The sequence below is a fragment of the Mobula birostris genome (assembly GCF_030028105.1).
Source record: "Mobula birostris isolate sMobBir1 chromosome 26 unlocalized genomic scaffold, sMobBir1.hap1 SUPER_26_unloc_1, whole genome shotgun sequence".
NCBI lineage: Eukaryota > Metazoa > Chordata > Chondrichthyes > Myliobatiformes > Myliobatidae > Mobula > Mobula birostris.
The window spans coordinates 512,728-529,988 of record NW_027274039.1 but is presented as its reverse complement, the minus strand read 5'-3'; the positions used below and the strand labels follow the sequence as shown (position 1 = coordinate 529,988).

At 43.3% G+C, this 17,261-nt stretch overlaps 1 protein-coding gene across 2 annotated transcripts in view; it reads right to left on the bottom strand.

The window, feature by feature from the left end:
• Window positions 1-1,315: 1,315 nt before the first annotated feature.
• The window catches only part of LOC140192256 (tyrosine-protein kinase JAK2-like), a 203,347-nt gene continuing 187,401 nt past the window's right edge, over window positions 1,316-17,261 (bottom strand). Inside the window, exons 23-24 of one of the 2 annotated variants that reach the window (XM_072249929.1) lie at window positions 12,756-12,863; window positions 1,316-2,352 (exon numbers count right to left, since the gene is read on the bottom strand). In XM_072249929.1, the coding sequence (XP_072106030.1) occupies window positions 2,248-2,352; window positions 12,756-12,863 (213 nt within the window). In that variant the 3' untranslated portion in view covers window positions 1,316-2,247. Of the gene's footprint in view, window positions 2,353-7,538; window positions 8,327-12,755; window positions 12,864-17,261 lie in introns of those variants that run through there. The other variant, XM_072249930.1, reaches the window with a different exon arrangement.

The window sequence follows — 17,261 nt, the reverse complement described above, 5'->3', positions numbered from 1 at the left end:
TCGCTTAGTGGTTCTTTGTTACTTTTTAAAGTTTTCCCAATCTTCCAGTTTCCCACTACCTTTGGCGACTTTGTATGCACAAACTTTTAGTTTGATGACTTCTTTTATTTCTTCAGTTATCCAAGGCTGGCTCTTCCCACACTTACTGTCTTTGCTTTTACCTGGAATATATTTCTGTTGGGCACTGTGAAAAATCATTGAAAGTCTTCCACTGGTCCTCAACTGTCCCTCCAAATAGCTTGTCTACACTAGCCAAATCCTCCTATATCCCAGCGTAGTCTCCATTGTTTAGGCATAGTACACTGGTTTTAGATCGAACTATTGCACCCTCCATTTGTATGAAAAATTCAATCATTATGTGATCACTCTTTCCAAGAGGATCCCTAACTACAAGATCACTAATTTTACCTATCTCACTGCACAGGACCAGATCTAAGATAGCACATTCCCTTGTGGGTTCAGTAACTTGCTGTTCATGAAAGCCATCATGGATACATTCTTTGAAGTCCTCCTCAAGACTGCCTTGGCCAACTTGATTCACCCAATCTATGTGCAAGTTAAAGTCCCCCATGATTACTGCTGTTCCATTCTTACATGCATCAGATATTTTTAGCTTATTGCCTGTGCCACTGTGATGTTGTTTTTCAGTGACCTATAGACAACCACCCAGTGATTTTTCTCCCTTTAATATTTTAACCCTTACCCAGATGAATTCAACATTCTGCTCCTTAGATCTTATATTGTCTCTCCCATTGCCCTGATCTCATCTTGAATTAAGAGAGCTATGTCACTTCCCTTACCTTCCTGCCTCTCCTGCCATGTTACCTGATATCCTGGGATTTAATTCCCAATCCTCTCCACCCTGCTAACACGTCTCTGTATTGGCCACTAAATCATAGCCCTTCGTACTGACTTGTGCCACAAGTTCACTGACCTTGTTTCAAATAACACAGCCATTCAAATAAAGTACCCTTACACTCACTGTGCTTTTAAAATCATGTAATCTTTTACTCTTTTGTAATTGACTTTTCTTCACTCCACTCTTACTTTTCTTTTCTATCTTTTACTTTTTCTTTATCTTTAGCCACACTTTTCTTTTTTTTAATTTATCCATACTTTGACAATCTGTTTCCTCTCGTCTTTCTACTGTCTATCTCCCCTTTCCATTCTGATGTAGGGTCTCTGTTGACAACTCCTTTCTTTCCCTGCTTGAGTTCCTCCAGAGCTTCTTATTGCTCCATATTCCAGCATCTGCAATTTTCTACATTTTCATTCAGGCTACGTTTGGTCAAATACTGCCTTAATACAACTGGTATTTGGTTGGACAACTTTTTATTAACCAGTGCCATCACAATGGAACAAATGGTCTCCTTCTGAATTACGAAGTTTTTATTATTCTATGCATGCAAGTCAATATTTGAAAGATGGCTATTGACCCCGAAATTATCACTAAACTTATTCACCTCTGTGAAAACCACTTCTTGCATAAAAATATACCTCAGTGGGTTCAGTTTCTAATTTAAATTGTTTGAATAGAATATATCAACTAATTGAGAACTAAATGGATGTCATATCATATTTGGGAATAATGATTGCATATTGCAGTAAAGATCTGCCTTCGCCTTATTACAAGGTCAGAGCCCATGCTGCCAACAGTTTGCATTTTAATGAGATTCCCATTTTTGACTGAAGAATGACTGATCACAAAATCCTCTGTCAACATTATTGGTCTTTGTATGACCACTTATAATAAGAGGAGTTCCTTTATCCCACCCTCAGCACATATCCGAAACCTTGGTTTTCCTCATAGTGCCATTACCATTCCAGTTCCCAGCTTTTGTGCCTAGGAAGGTATCACCGGGTGAAGGTTTTGCAACAGAGGACAAATTCTATAAATTCATGTTGCCATTACTGTTCACAATCTTTTACTGCTCTTTCTTAGTGGGTGAATTCAACTATTTCAAAGTCATAGAAGCAATGTAAAATCCTGAAAAGAGATAAGATGATTTAGTCCCAAGTCTAACACTTCCAAAAGTCAGTTTTGATGTGAAGTTTCCATTTGAAGAACTGAGCAACCTGACGATCCCAGGCTGCACAGCTTAGCAATACTGGCGCGGCACCTGAGACAGTCCATCAGTTTCGCAAAGAAAACACTGTTTCTTTTGAACCATTCTGTGTTGATTCTATGCTGTAGGGAGACAGGGTTCCATAGGCTCAGAAGTGAATTCTTTACAACGGTAGCACTGTTCAACAAAGAGCAGCTTGCATTTCTTCCATCTTGTGCAGCAGTTCTACAAAGGTTGGTCTTTGAGCAAGATAGTGGCTCCAGCAGCTCAACATAACATTGTAGATCTAAATTAAAAATGTGACAAAGAGAAGGTTCTCATTGTGGTGCCCAGTATATTGAAATAAACACCATAATAAACAAATAAACAATGATTGATGGGTAACAGCTTTGAAAATGTTATTCAGTTGTTAATTCATTACGTATGACAGAAGAATGCAGCCATACTGCTCTTTAACTGTCCCGTCCATCTTTACATGATAACTTTACCCTCCAATTTTTTAATTCCTTTTTGAAAGTTCCTTTGAATTTGCTTTCACTAGTCTTTCATGCAGTAGATTGATAATAACTCACTGCATGCAAAATTTTTCTTCACCTTCTCTCATAACTTTATACATCTCATTCTTGTCACCTCTCAGCCTTGTTTGTTCCCAAGAATACAAACAAACCGATCCCACTTCTACTGATAATTCAAGCCCTCCAATCGAAAACACAAACCTTTTCTGCACTCACTCAGTTTATCAACATCCAGTGTACAGTACGTGACTGCTTTGCTTGCACCTTTGGAAACAGCTCTATTTCTATCTTTTTTTTCCCTTTTCAAGACTGTTTTGAAGACCCTGACCTGGAGTTACACTCTGACTTGGGTTCTTTGTGGGAATGGGACCTGCTGTCAGGGCCTCACAACCGGCTGCTTTTTTGATGTGCCAAGGACGTGGCCTGGATGACTAGCGCACCACCTTCAGGGTGTCAATTTTCGTGGCTCTGGAGACCGGCTGATTCAAGGCCAGTGCTCCTGACTGAGGCGTCGCAGGAGAACACGGAACATCGGGGCAGCGGGTTAGCTGCCGGCTGTGTGCCCAAAGACCTGAACCTTTCCGGGGTTGATTCTCTGGGCGCAGAGCTTGGAAAAAGCGACGCAACGGGCTTTTAACATCATAAATCAGTGAGCTGTTTGTTATGTCGCCCCCTTCGCTGTGAAACGAGCATACCTCTCTTTCTCCTATTTGGGGGGGGGAGGGAGGGGAGAGGGAGAGAGAGTGGGGGGGAAGAGAGAGAGAGGGGGGAAGAGAGAGGGGGGGGAAGAGAGAGAGGGGGGGAAGAGAGAGAGGGGGGGAAGAGAGAGGGGGGGGAAGAGAGAGGGGGGGGAAGAGAGAGAGAGAGGGAAGAGAGAGAGAGGGGGAAGAGAGAGAGAGGGGGAAGAGAGAGAGAGGGGGGAAGAGAGAGAGGGGGGAAGAGAGAGAGGGGGGAAGAGAGAGAGGGGGGGGAAGAGAGAGAGAGAGGGGGAAGAGAGAGAGAGGGGGAAGAGAGAGAGAGGGGGGGGAAGAGAGAGAGAGGGGGAAGAGAGAGAGAGGGGAAGAGAGAGAGAGGGAGGAAGAGAGAGGGGGGAAGAGAGAGGGGGGGAAGAGAGAGGGGGGGAAGAGAGAGGGGGGGAAGAGAGAGGGGGGGAAGAGAGAGAGAGAGGGGGGAAGAGAGAGAGAGGGGAAGAGAGAGAGAGGGGGAAGAGAGAGAGAGAGGGGGAAGAGAGAGAGAGGGGGAAGAGAGAGAGAGAGGAGAGAGGGGGGAGAGAGAGAGGGGGAGAGAGAGAGGGGGGAGAGAGAGAGAGGGGGGAAGAGAGAGAGGGGGGAAGAGAGAGAGGGGGGAAGAGAGAGAGGGGGGAAGAGAGAGAAAGAGGGAGGAGAGAGAGAGGGGGGAGAGAGAGAGAGGGGGAGAGAGAGAGAGGGGGGAGAGAGAGAGGGGGGAGAGAGAGAGGGGGGAGAGAGAGAGAGGGGGGAGAGAGAGAGAGGGGGAGAGAGAGAGAGGGGGGAGAGAGAGAGGGGGGAGAGAGAGAGAGGGGGAGAGAGAGGGGGGAGAGAGAGGGGGGAGAGAGAGGGGGGAGAGAGAGGGGGGAGAGAGAGGGGGGAGAGAGGGGGAGAGAGAGGGGGAGAGAGAGGGGGAGAGAGAGGGGGAGAGAGAGGGGGGAGAGAGAGGGGGGAGAGAGAGGGGGGAGAGAGAGGGGGGGAGAGAGGGGGGGGAGAGAGGGGGGAGAGAGGGGGGGAGAGAGGGGGGGAGAGAGGGGGGGAGAGAGGGGGGGAGAGAGGGGGGAGAGAGGGGGGAGAGAGGGGGAGAGAGGGGGGAGAGAGGGGGGAGAGAGGGGGGAGAGAGGGGGGAGAGAGGGAGGAGAGAGAGGGGGAGAGAGAGGGGGGAGAGAGAGGGGGAGAGAGAGGGGGAGAGAGAGGGGGGAGAGAGAGGGGGGAGAGAGAGGGGGGAGAGAGAGGGGGGAGAGAGAGGGGGGGAAGAGAGAGAGAGAGGGGAAGAGAGAGAGAGGGGAAGAGAGAGAGAGGGGAAGAGAGAGAGAGAGGGGAAGAGAGAGAGAGGGGAAGAGAGAGAGAGAGGGGAAGAGAGAGAGAGGGGAAGAGAGAGAGAGAGAGAGAGATACACACACACACACACACACACACACACACACACACACACACACACACACACACACACAAGGTATGTCAAATTACCGGGTGAATGAGTAGTCTTTGAGGGACTGCAAGTCTGTGGCTTTATTGATGCTTTGTTGCACGCTTGAGTGCTCAGTGGAGGACGTTGATGCTTTTTTGCTGGTGGGGGAGGGGGGTTCATTGCCTTGCTGCTGCTTGTGTGTGGGAGGGGGAAGCTGGAGGGGGCTTTGGGGTTCTAGCATTTAACTGTCATTCATTCTTTGGGGCACTCCTCTGTTTTCATGGATGTTTATGAAGGAAAAGAATTTCAGGATGTATATTGTATACATTTCTCTGACATTAAATGTACCTATTGAGATGTTGAGTTCTTTCACCAGTTTGGTTTTTGCTCCAGATCTCTGCTGCTACAGTTGCTTGTGTTTCAATGTAGATAATGTTTAATCATTCTGCCTTCATCAATGCTCTCTACTACTTCAGTGAGGAGGAATTTTGTCAAAACCCAGAGAGCTGTGAATGTATTGAAAACATTTAGCATGGAGTCTAATGGACATCCAAAGAACAAGAGAATAAAGGGCAGAGTGAGAAACAAACAGGAAGCTAAGACCAGATCAGCCCTGATCCAGTGGTGAAGTAGGCTTGATGGGCTTATTGGCCTGTTTACTGTTTACTTCCTTCTGACAGAAGCTAGGTGATAGTTAGAGCTTCTGTTGAAGTTACTTTAGAGAGGGAGCAGAATCCCTAACTACTTCTAAAATGGACACCAAGCATTAGTCTTGAGCAGCATGTTATGTGAAACCTCCATAAGTCATCCATAAGCCTACTGCTTATATAATCTTTTCATGGCATCATTTCTATAACTTCTTCCATCCCTGCAATCTTATGGGATATCTAAACTTGTAATCCTTTCTTGCAATTCTAATTCATTAGAGCTGTGACTTTAGTTCCCTCATCGTTCTGGAATTCCTTCATAAACCCTTCCTCTTAACATCTCTCTTACTCAAATTTTTCATTTTAAAATGTTTTTCATCAACCAAAGTATGATGTAGTAAGTTCCTCATATCTGAATTGATGAAAAAATATTGAATCTTGAAAGGAGTTTGGATAGGCACATGGATGGAAGGAATACAGAGGGCTGAACTATGTGTGCGTCAATGGGAATAGGCAGAATAATGGGTCAGCATGGACTAGAAGGACTGAATGGTTTGTTTCTGGGCTGTAGGGCTCTATGACTAAGTAATGAATAGGAACATGAGTAGATCATGACTGATTTCAATCTCAGTTCCATTTTCCAACAGTCTCCCCATAGTCCTGGCTTTTGTTAAAACCAAAATAATCTATTGAATGGACTCAATGATTGAGCTACCATAACCTACTGAGTTAGACAATCCCAAAGATTTATTGTCACTGAGTGAAAGATATCATCAACTTTACTTTGAACCAATGTCCCCCCGGCCTCCTGCACCCCTCAAGCAGGGGGAGCTGGTCACCCAATGCTCTGCTGCTCAGATGAGGGGGGAAACTTGGTGCCCCCCCCCCCCAGTTCCTCACCATATCAATGGGGGAATCTGGTAGCCCTCCTGGTTCCCCACCATACAGATGGGGAAGCCCGGTGTGCCCTGGTTCTCCACTCCTCAGACAGGGAAAATTTGTCCCTGAATCCTGCCTGTTGAGCCCTGTACGAATTTCCAAGTGGCAATGAGATTGTACCTTATTTTTCTGTACCCAGCAAAATGTTTCCCCAAATCACCCGTACTCTTTGTACAGCTAACCTCCATCCCAGTGAAATAATCTGCTGAATGTTCACTGCACTCCATGCACACCTAAATATGTTGGTCTTTCAGAGACAAATAGTTATAGAACAGTACAATACAGGGTGTCCATTCTGAGCTATTAATCTGTCTTGTCCCATCGACCTATTGATGCAGTTATAAAGAAGGCAAAGCAGTGGCTATATTACATGAGGAGTTTGAGAGTCTACAAATGTACCATACAGAGCACTCTGACTGGTTGCATCACTGTCTAATATGGGGGGGCTGCCTCACAAGATCGAAATAAGTTGCAGAAACTTGTAAAATTAGTCAGCTCTATCATGGGTACCGGCCACTGTGATATCCAAGACATCTTCAAGGAGCGGTGCCTCAGGAAGACAGTATCCATCATTAAGGATCCCCATCACCCAGGACATCCCCTCTTCTCACTGTTACCCTCAAGAAAGAGGTCAGAAGCCTGAAGACACACAATCAGTGATTCATGAACAGCTTCTTTCCCTCTGCCATCCAATTTCTAAATGGACATTTCACCCATGAACACTAACTCTCTGCTTTTTTGTTTCTGTTATTTTCCACTACTTCTTTTAACTGAACTATTTAATAGAAATGTAGATTTATAAACAAACTTAATATAACTTCATTTTTTCCTCTATTTATATATCTATCATGTACTTCATTGTACTGCTGCCATAAAGTTAACAAATTTCATGACATATGCTGGTGATATTAAATCTGATTCTGACCTGCACCCAGACCATAGTCTTTCATACCACTTCCATCCATGTACTTAGCCAAACTTCTCTTAAGTATTGAAAATGAACCTGAATCCACGACTTTCACTGGCAGCTCATTCAACACTCTCACCACCCACCGAGTGAAGAAGTTTTCCTTCATGTTCCCCTTAAATATTTCACCTTTCACCCTTAAGCTATAAACTCAAGTAAACGCTCATGTAACCTCTGGAAAAAGCTGCTTGCATTTACCCTATCACAATCTTGTATAGTCATACTTTATTGATCCCGAGGGAAATTGGGTTTCGTTACAGTCAGAGTGATTGTAGAGAATGCTTCAGGTACTGTTAATCACAGGTAACCTTGACCTCTCTACATATTTTTAATTGCTGTCATTTTTGTTCGGTAACACTCTTGTGATACAAAGGTAACTTTTAATATATCAAAAATGAATTATGAAATAGGAGTCTGTTATTTTGCGTTCTGCTGAGAATTCAGTTCCAGCTTTAGCACATCAGAATGAATTTTTCTCACACTTTTCTAAGTTCAAAGTACATATATGTCACCATATACAACCCTGAGATTCATTTTCTTGCAGGCATTCACAGTATATAGAAAGAAACATAATAGAATCAATGAAAAACATATACAACAGAGGTGGATAAACAACCAGTATGCAATAGGTAACAAACTGTGCAAATACAAAAAGAAAAGAAAAAGAAAATAATAATAATAATAATAATAAATAAGCAATAAATATCAAGAACCCGAGCTATAAAGTCCTTAAAGGTGAATCTTTATGCTGTGGAATCAATTCAGTGTTGGGGTGTTTGGATGATGCAGAGGAACGTGGTCATCATTCTGGAATCAGTTCAGTGTTGGGGTGTCCGGGTGTTGAAGAGAACGTGGTCATCGTTCTGGGATCAGTTCAGTGTTGGGGAGTCTGGATGTTGAAGAGGAATGTGGTCATCGTTCTGAAATCAGTTCAGAGTTGGTGTGTCTGAATTTGAAGAGAACGTGGTCATCGTTCTGGATTCGGTTCAATGTTGCGGTGACTGGGTGTTGAAGAGAACATGGTCATCATTCTGGAATCAGTCAGTGTTGGGTTGTCTGGATGTTGAAAAGGAACATTATCATCGTTCTGGAATCAGTTCAGTGTTGGAGTGTCTGGGTGTTGAAGAGAATGTGGCCATCGTTCTGGAATCAGTTCAGTGTTGCGGAGTCTGGGTGTTGAAGAGGAACGTGGTCATCATTCAGGAATCAGTTCAGTGTTGGGGTGTCTGGGTATTGAAGGGAACGTGGTCATCGTTCTAGAATCAGTTTAGTATTGGGGTGTCTGGGTGTTGAAGCGTACGTGGTCATCGTTCTGGAGCAGTTCAGTGTTGGGGTGTCTGGGTGTTGAAGAGAATGTGGTCATCATTCTGGAATCAGTTCAGTGATGATGTGTCTGGGTGTTGAAGAGGAATGTGGTCATTGTTCTGGAATTAGTTCAGTGTTGGGGTGTCTGTATGTTGTAGCGGAATATGGTCATAAGATAAGTCATGTAAATGACAATGTCATGCAGGCGAATGGAAACCCTTACTGTAACAGTGAAAATTAAGAAGTGGATTTTGGATTTTGTTACTACTGATCTGTAGCACTGGGCCCAGCAGAGTAACAGGTGGTCCCTTCAGGAACTGTGATCCATTTTCCCTTCACACACCTTAACTCAAAAAAACAGATCCTTGATCTACCAAATTTCAGTTTAACTATGAGTTCCAGTCTGAAGCTTTCTGCCAAGTGGACATCATCGACAGTGGATGTAATCTACATGGACTTTAGCAAGACATTTGACAAGGACCCACATGGGAGTTTGGTCAAGAAGGTTCAGTTGCTCAGCATTCAAGATGAGGTAGTAAATTGAATTAGATATTGGCTTTGTAGGAGACCCCATAGAGTGGTAGTAGATGGTTGCCTCTCTGTGACTAGTGAAGTGCTGCAGAGATCGGTGCTAGGTCCACTGTTGTTTGGCATCTCCATCAATGATCTGGATGATAATGTAATTAACTGGATCAGAATATTTGTGGATGAAATCAAGACTGGTGATGCATCGAACAGTGAGAAAGACTGTCATGGCTTGCAGTGGGATCTGGACCAACTGGAAAAATAGGGTGAAAAACTGAAGATGGAATTTAATGCAGACAAGTGTGAGGTGTTGCACTCTGGCAGGACCAACAAGGGTAGGTCTTATACAGTGAATGGTAGGGCACTGAGAAGTATGGTAGAACGAGGAGATCTGGGAATACAGGTCCATAACTAGTTGAAAATGGCATCACTGGTTGATAGTGTCGTAAAGAAAGTCTTTAGCACATCGGTCATAAATCAAAGTATTGAGTTCAGGAGATGGGATGTTATGTTAAAGTTATATAAGACACTGATGAGGGCTTATTTGATGTATTGTGTGGAGATTTGGTCACCAACCTATCGGAAAGATGTAAGTAACATTGAAAGAGTACAGTGAAAATTTACAGGGATGTTGCTGGGTCTGGAAGACTTAATTATATAGAAAAATTGAATAGGTTTGGACTTTATTCCTTAGAATGTAGAAGATTGAGTGGAGATTTAATAGAAGTATACAAAATTATGAGGGGTATAGATAGGGTAAGTGCAAGCAGGCTTTTTGAATTGAGGTTTGGGTGGGGCTACAACTAGAGGTCAAGGGTTAAGGGTGTAAGGTGAAAAGTTTAAGTGAAACATTAGGGGAAGCATCTTCACTCGGAGGCTCATAAGAGTGTGGAACAAGTTGGCAGCGCAGCCCTACTGGTTGTTGTGGTGGGAGATTTTAATTTCCTAAATATGTATTGGCATCTCCCTAAAGTGAGGGATTTAGATGGGGTGGAGTTTGTTAGGTGTGTTTAGGGAGGTTTCTTGACACAATATGTAGATATGCCTATAAGAGGAGAGGCTGTACTTGATCTGGTATTGGGAAATGAACCTGGTCAGGTGTCAGGTCTCTCAGTGGGAGAGCATTTTGAAGACAGTAATCAGAATTCTATCTCCTTTACCGTAGCATTGGAGAGGGATAGGAACAGACAAGTTAGGAAAGTGTTTAATTGGAGAAAGGGGAAATTTGAGGCTATCAGGCAGGAACTTGGAAGCATAAATTGGAAACATGTTCTTAGGGAAATGTACGGAAGAAATGTGGCAAATGTTCAGGGGATATTTGTGTGGGGTTCTGAGTAAGTATATTCCAATGAGACATGGAAAGGATGGTAGGGTACAAGATCTGTGGTGCACAAAGGCTGTTGTAATTCTAGTCAAGAAGAAAAGAAGAGCTTTCAAAAGGTTCAAAAAACTAGGTAATGATAGAGATCTAGAAGATTATAAGGCTAGCAGGAAAGAGCTTAAAAATGAAATTAGGAGAGCCAGAAGGAGCCATGAGAAGTCCTTGGCAGACAGGATTAAGAAAAACCCCAAGGCATTCTACAAGTATGTGAAGAGCAAGAGGATAATACGTGAAAGAAAAGGACCAATCAAGTGTGACAATGGAAAAGTGTGTATGGAACCGGAGGAAATATCAGAGTACTTAATGAATACTTTGCTTCAGTATTCACTAAGGAAAAGGATCTTGGCGATTGTAGGGATAACTTACAGTGGACTGAAAAGCTTAAGAATGTTATATTAAGAAAGAGGCTGTGCTGGAGCTTTTGCAAAACGTCAAGTTGGTTAAGTCACTGGGACAGGAAGGGATGTACCCCAAGCTACTGTGGGAAGCGAGGGAAGAGATTTCTGAGCCTCAGGCAATGATCTTTGCATCATCAATGAGGATGGAAGAGGTTCCGTAGGATTGAAGGGTTGCGGATATTGTTCCCTTATTCAAGAAATGGAGTAGGGATAGCCCTGGAAATTATAGACCAGTGAGTGTTACTTTGGTGGTTGGTAAGTTGATGGAGAAGATCCTGAGAGACAGGACTTATGAACATTTGGAGAGGCATAATATGATTAGGAATAGTCTGCATGGCTTTGTCAAAGGATGGTCATGCCATACAAGTCTGATTGAATTTTTTGAGGATGTGACTAAGCACATTGATGAAGGTGGAGCCGTAGATATAGTGTATATGAATTTTAGCAAGGCATTTGACAAGGTACCCCATGCAAGGCTTATTGAGGAAGTAAGGAGGCATGGGATCCAAGGGGGCATTGCTTTGTGGATCCAGAACTGGCTTGCCCACAGAAGGCAAAGTGTGGTTGTAGACGGGTCATATTCTGCATGGAGGCCGGTGACCAGTGGTGTGCCTCAGGGATCTGTTCTGGGACCCCTTCTCTTTGTGATTTTTATAAATGACCTGGATGAGGAAATGGAGGGATGGGTTAGTAAATTTGCTGATGACACAAAGGTTGGGTGTGTTGTGGATAGTGTGGAGGGCTGTCAGAGGTTACAACAGGACATTGATAGGATGCAAAACTGGGCTGAGAAGTGGCAGATGGAGTTCAACCCAGATAAGTGTGAGGTGGTTCATTTTGGTAGGTCAAATATGATGGCAGAATATAGTATTAATGGTAAGACTCTTGGCAGTGTGGAGGATCAGAGTGATCTTGGGGTCCAAGTCTATAGGACACTCAAAGCTACTACACAGGTTGATTCTGTGGTTAAGAAGGCATACAGTGCATTGGCCGCCTTCAATCTTACGAGTGAGTTTAAGAGATGAGAGGTATTGTTGCAGCTATATAGGACACTGGTCAAACCCCACTTGGAGTACTGTGCTCAATTCCGGTTCCCTCACTATAGAAAGGACATGGAAGCGATAGGAAGGGAGCAGAGGAGATTTACAAGGATGTTGCCTGGATTGGGGAGCATGCCTGATGAGAATAGGTTGAGTGAACTTGGCCTTTTCCCCTTGGAGCGACGGAGGATGAGAGGTGACTTGATAGAGGTGTATAAGCTGATGAGAGACTTGATTGTGTGGATAGTCAGAGGATTTTTCTCAGGGCTGAAATGGCTAGCACAAGAGGGCATAGTTTAAGGTGCTGGGGAGTAGGTACAGAGGAAATGTCAGGGGTAAGTTTTTTACAGAGAGAGTGGTGAGTGCATGGAATGGGCTGTCAGCAGCAGTGGTGGAGGCAGAAACGATAGGGTCTTTTAAGAGACTCCTGGATGGCTACATGGAGCTTAGAAAAATAGAGGGCTATGGGTAAAGCCTAGGCAGTTCTGAGGTAGGGACATGTTCGGTACAGCTTTGTGGGCCGAAGGGCCTGTATTGTGCTGTATTTTTACTATGTTTGTATGCAACATTGAAGAGAAGTTTGGATAGTTAAATAGATGGTGGGCATGGAGGGCGGTGGTCCTGGTACAGGTCAGTTGAAGTAGGCGGTTTAAATGGCTCAGTATGGACCACATGGCTGAAGGGCCAGTTTCTGTGCAGTACTTTTCTTTAACTCTAAGTGATCTCAAGAAGCTCAATTATATTTCAATCTTTCCATGGATTCAGTTTCATGTGTTCCTCCCCACCCACTACAAAGAACCAGATTTAAACATTTGTTCTACTATACAGCTGCTTACCTCTCTTGGACAGTCTTGGGGTGCTGGTAGGCGTCTGGTTTTTAGGACTTCGAGCATCTGGAAGACCATGTGTCCTTGTTTATCTGAACCAATCATTCTTTGATACTCCTTTTAAAAAAACGGAAAAGATGACTGTGCCTCCTGAGGTTTCTCCCTTGTTCATATTGGGTGGAGCAAGCAGACACATGCAACTTCTTCACCCAAATGCAAATCTGATTTAATCAGTCTCCTAATCCAACTCATTCTTTCCCAGTACTTAATGACTATTCAGACTTTTCTGACCAAACACTCAGAAAAGTAACCCAACCACTATCTATTGACCATCCTAGCTACTCTGCATTGTCTTTCTGTATATTTTAAAATTGATTTTTAAGTTATCTTACACATTTTTAAAGCTATTAATGGTCTGAGACCAGAGAACATCACAGAAGCACTTTCAATTTACTATCCTGCTGGAGCTCTCAAGTCTTCTTCTCTTGGTTTCTTTAAATTTAAGCAATTTCTGTCAACAGGTAATTGGCAGGTCAGCTTGTTTGAACTATGCTACTAAACTGGACTGCAATACCTAAAACTATAACGGATGCAGTCTCAGTTGACACTTATAAACACCCGCTCAAAACCTATTTATTTCACCTTGCTTTGAACTGACATCTGTTTGTCTTTTATTTTCGTGTTTGCACTTTATGTAAAGCACTTTGAACTACATCGCCTGCAGAAAAAGTACTCTATGAATAAGTTATTATTATCTGTGTTGCTCTTAAAGCTGCCCCACAGAAGACAATCTGCCTCTTCCGTTAGTTTCCTCAGTAGTCTCAGGAGCTAATAAACTGAAGACCCAGCAGACTGCAGATGCTAGAATACAATCTTCTAGAAGAACTCAGTGAGCAGCACCTATTGGATGGAGGTGGGAGGGTGAGGAGAGGGATTAAATGGATATTGGGGATTCCAAGGCTCTATTTCAAAAATAAGTTGTGAATTAGACCATAAGATATGGGAGCAGAATTAGACCATTTGGCCCATTGAGTCCGCTCTGCCATTTTATCATGACTGATCCAATTTTCCTTGCAGCACCAGTCTCCTGCCTTCTCCTCATATCCCTTCATGTCCTGGCCAATCAAGAACCTATCAAACTCTGCCTGAAATATACATTAAGACTTGCCCTGCACGGCTGCCTGTGGCAAAGAATTCCACAGATTCACCACCCTCTGGATAAAGAAATTCCTCCCCATCTCCGTTCTAAAAGGACGTCCATCTATTCTGAGGTTGTGTCTGCTAGTCTTAGACTCTCCCACCATAGGCAACATCCTATCCACATCCACTATAAGGAAGTTCACGGTTCAATAGGTTTCAATTAGGTCACCCCTCATTCTTTTTTTTATTCTACTGAACAGAGGCTCTGAGTCATCAAGCACTTCATATGAAAAGCTACTCAGTCCTGGACTCATTTTCACGAACCTCCTTTGAACCCTCTCCTGTTTCAGCATATCTCTTCTAAGATAAGGATCCCAAAACTACTTACAATACTCTGGCTCACCAGTACTTTATAAAGTCTCGACATTACATCCTTGCTTTTATATTCTAGTCATCTTGAAACAAATGCCAACTTTGCATTTGCCTTCCTTACTACAGACTCAACCTGCAAATTACTGTCACCTTTATGGAATCCTGCACAAGGACTTCTGACTCCTTTCGCACCTCAGTTTTTGTATTTTCTCTCCATTTGGAAAATAGTCTATCCTTTCATTTCTTCTTCCAAAGTATATGACCATACACTTTCCAACACTGTATTCTATCTGCTATTTCTTTGCCAATTCTCTTAATCTGTCTAAGTCCTTCCGTAGCTTCTCTACATCCTGAAAACTACCTTCCCCTCCACTTTTCATATTGTCTGCAAACCTTTTACCAGGTGTATGTAACAAGCAACAAATCCAACAATTCCAATATCCAAATCATTGACAAACAACCCAAAAACAATTGGTCCTAACATAGACACCTGTGGAACACCACTAGTCACCAGCAGCCAAACAGAAAAGGCTCCCTTTATTCCCACTCTTTACCTCCTACCAGTAAGCCACTGTTTTCTCCTGAAACACCAGGGGCTCATAGCTAGCTAAGCTGCCTCAAGCATGGCACCTTGTCAAAAGCCTTTGCAAAATCCCAGGACACAACATCAAGCAATCTTTTGCCTACGCTGCTAGTTATTTCCTGAAAAATTTCTCAGGCAAGATCTTCCCTTTATGAAACTATGCTGACTATGGTGTGTTTTATCAGGTGTCTCCAAGTCCCCTGAGACCTCATCCTTAATAATCGATTCCAACATCTTCCCAACCACTGAGGTCAGACTAACTGGCCTATAGTTTCCTTTCTTCTGCCTCGCTCCCTTCTTGATGAGTAGAGTGACATTTGTAATTTTCCATTTTTCCAGATTAATTCTCGAATCAATTGGTTCTCAAAAGATCATTACTAATGCTCAAAGCTGCTGCGCAGGTTGATTCTGTGGTTAAGAAGGCGTACGGTGTATTGGCCTTCATCAATTGTGGAATTGAATTTAGGAGCCGAGAGGTAATGTTGCAGCTACATAGGACCCTGGTCAGACCCCACTTGGAGTACTGTGCTCAGTTCTGGTCGCCTCACTACAGGAAGGATGTGGAAGCCATAGAAAGGGTGCAGAGGAGATTTACAAGGATGTTGTCTGGATTGGGGAGCATACTTTATGAGAATAGGTTGAGTGAACTAGGCCTTTTCTCCTTGGAGTGACGGAGGATGAGAGGTGACCTGATAGAATTGTATAAGATGAAGAGAGGCATTGATCGCGTGGATAGTCAGAGGCTTTTTCCCAGGGCTGAAATGGCTGCCACAAGAGGACACAGGTTTAAGGTGCTGGGGAGTAGGTACAGAGGAGATGTCAGGGGTAAGTTTTTTACTCAGAGAGTGGTGAGTGCGTGGAATGCGCTGCCGGCAACGGTGGTGGTGGCGGCAGTTATGATAGGGTCTTTTAAGAGACATTTAGGTAGGTTCATGGAGCTTAGTAAAATAGAGGGCTATAGGTAAGCCTAGTAATTTCTAAGGTAGAGACACGTTCAGCACAACTTTGTGGGCCGAAGGGCCTGTATTTTGCTGTAGGTTTTCTATGTTTCTATGTAATGCCTCCACAATCTCTTCAGCCCCCTCTATCAGAACTCTGGGGTGTACACCATCTGGTCCAGGTGACTGATCTATCTTCAGACCTTACAGTTTCCCAAGAACCTTTTCTCTAGTTGTGGTAACTTCACACACTTCATGACCTGGCATCTGAAACTTCTACAATACTGCTAATCCCTTCCACAGTGAAAACTGATGCAAAATACCTACTCAGTACATCTGTCATTTCCTTGTCTCCCATTACTTCTTCTCCAGCATCATTTTCCAGTGGTTCAATATCCACTCTCGCCTCTCTTTTCACTTTATGTATCTGGAGAAACTTTCAGTATCCTCTTTAATATTATTGGCTAGCTTACATGTATATTCAATCTTTACCTTCTTAATGACTTTTTAGTTGCCTTCTGTTGTTTTTTTAAAAGCTTCCCAATCCTCTAACTTCCCACTGATTTTTGCTCTATTATATGCCCTCTCTTTGGATTTTATGTTGGCTTTGATTTCTCTTGTTATCATGATTGTGTCATCTTTCCTTTAAAATACTTCTTCCACTTTGGGATGTATACATCCTATGCCTTCCGAATTGCTTCCAGAAATTCCAGCCATTGCTGCTCTGCTGTCATCCCTGCTGTGTTCTTTTCCCATCAATTCTGGCCCAATCCTCTCTCATGCGTGTGTAATTCCCTTAACTGCAGCACTTCTTTTATTCACAGTTATTTTGTAAATAACACTATTCTTTGCAATTCTGGTCAGATGCTAAATGCATTTCATTGGGTTTTTATCTGTACTTGACACAATGACAATAAAGCTGAATCTGAATCTAACTGCACTGTAATACTGATTCATCTAACCTTAGCCTCTCTCTCTCAAATGCTAGGGTAAATCCGATCATATTATGATCATTTTTCCATCTGGTTTCTTTTACCTTGGGCTCTCTAATCAATTTTGGTTCATTACACAACACCCAATCCAGAGTATCTGATCCTCTAGTTGTTCAATCATGAGCTGATCTTAAAAGCTATCTGTTAGGCATTCTAAAAATTCCCCCCTCTTGACATCCAGCACCAACTTGATTTTCCCAATTTGCCCTCATGTTGAAATATCCCATAACTATTGTAACATTGCCCTTGTAGTTTGTAGACCACATCGTTGCTACTGTTTGGAAGTCTGTATATAACTCCCATCAGGGTCTTTTTAACTCTTTTACATTTTTAGCGCTAGTTAGGTGCTAAACCAAAAGATGGGGCCTCCAGGGTAAGTTCTCTGGAAGATGAGAGTAGTAATCAATGCATTGAGCTGAAAGTGATGGGGAGATCTTAAATGGATTTTTGTCTCTGTATTTACTTGGTAGATGGACACAGAGTCTATAGA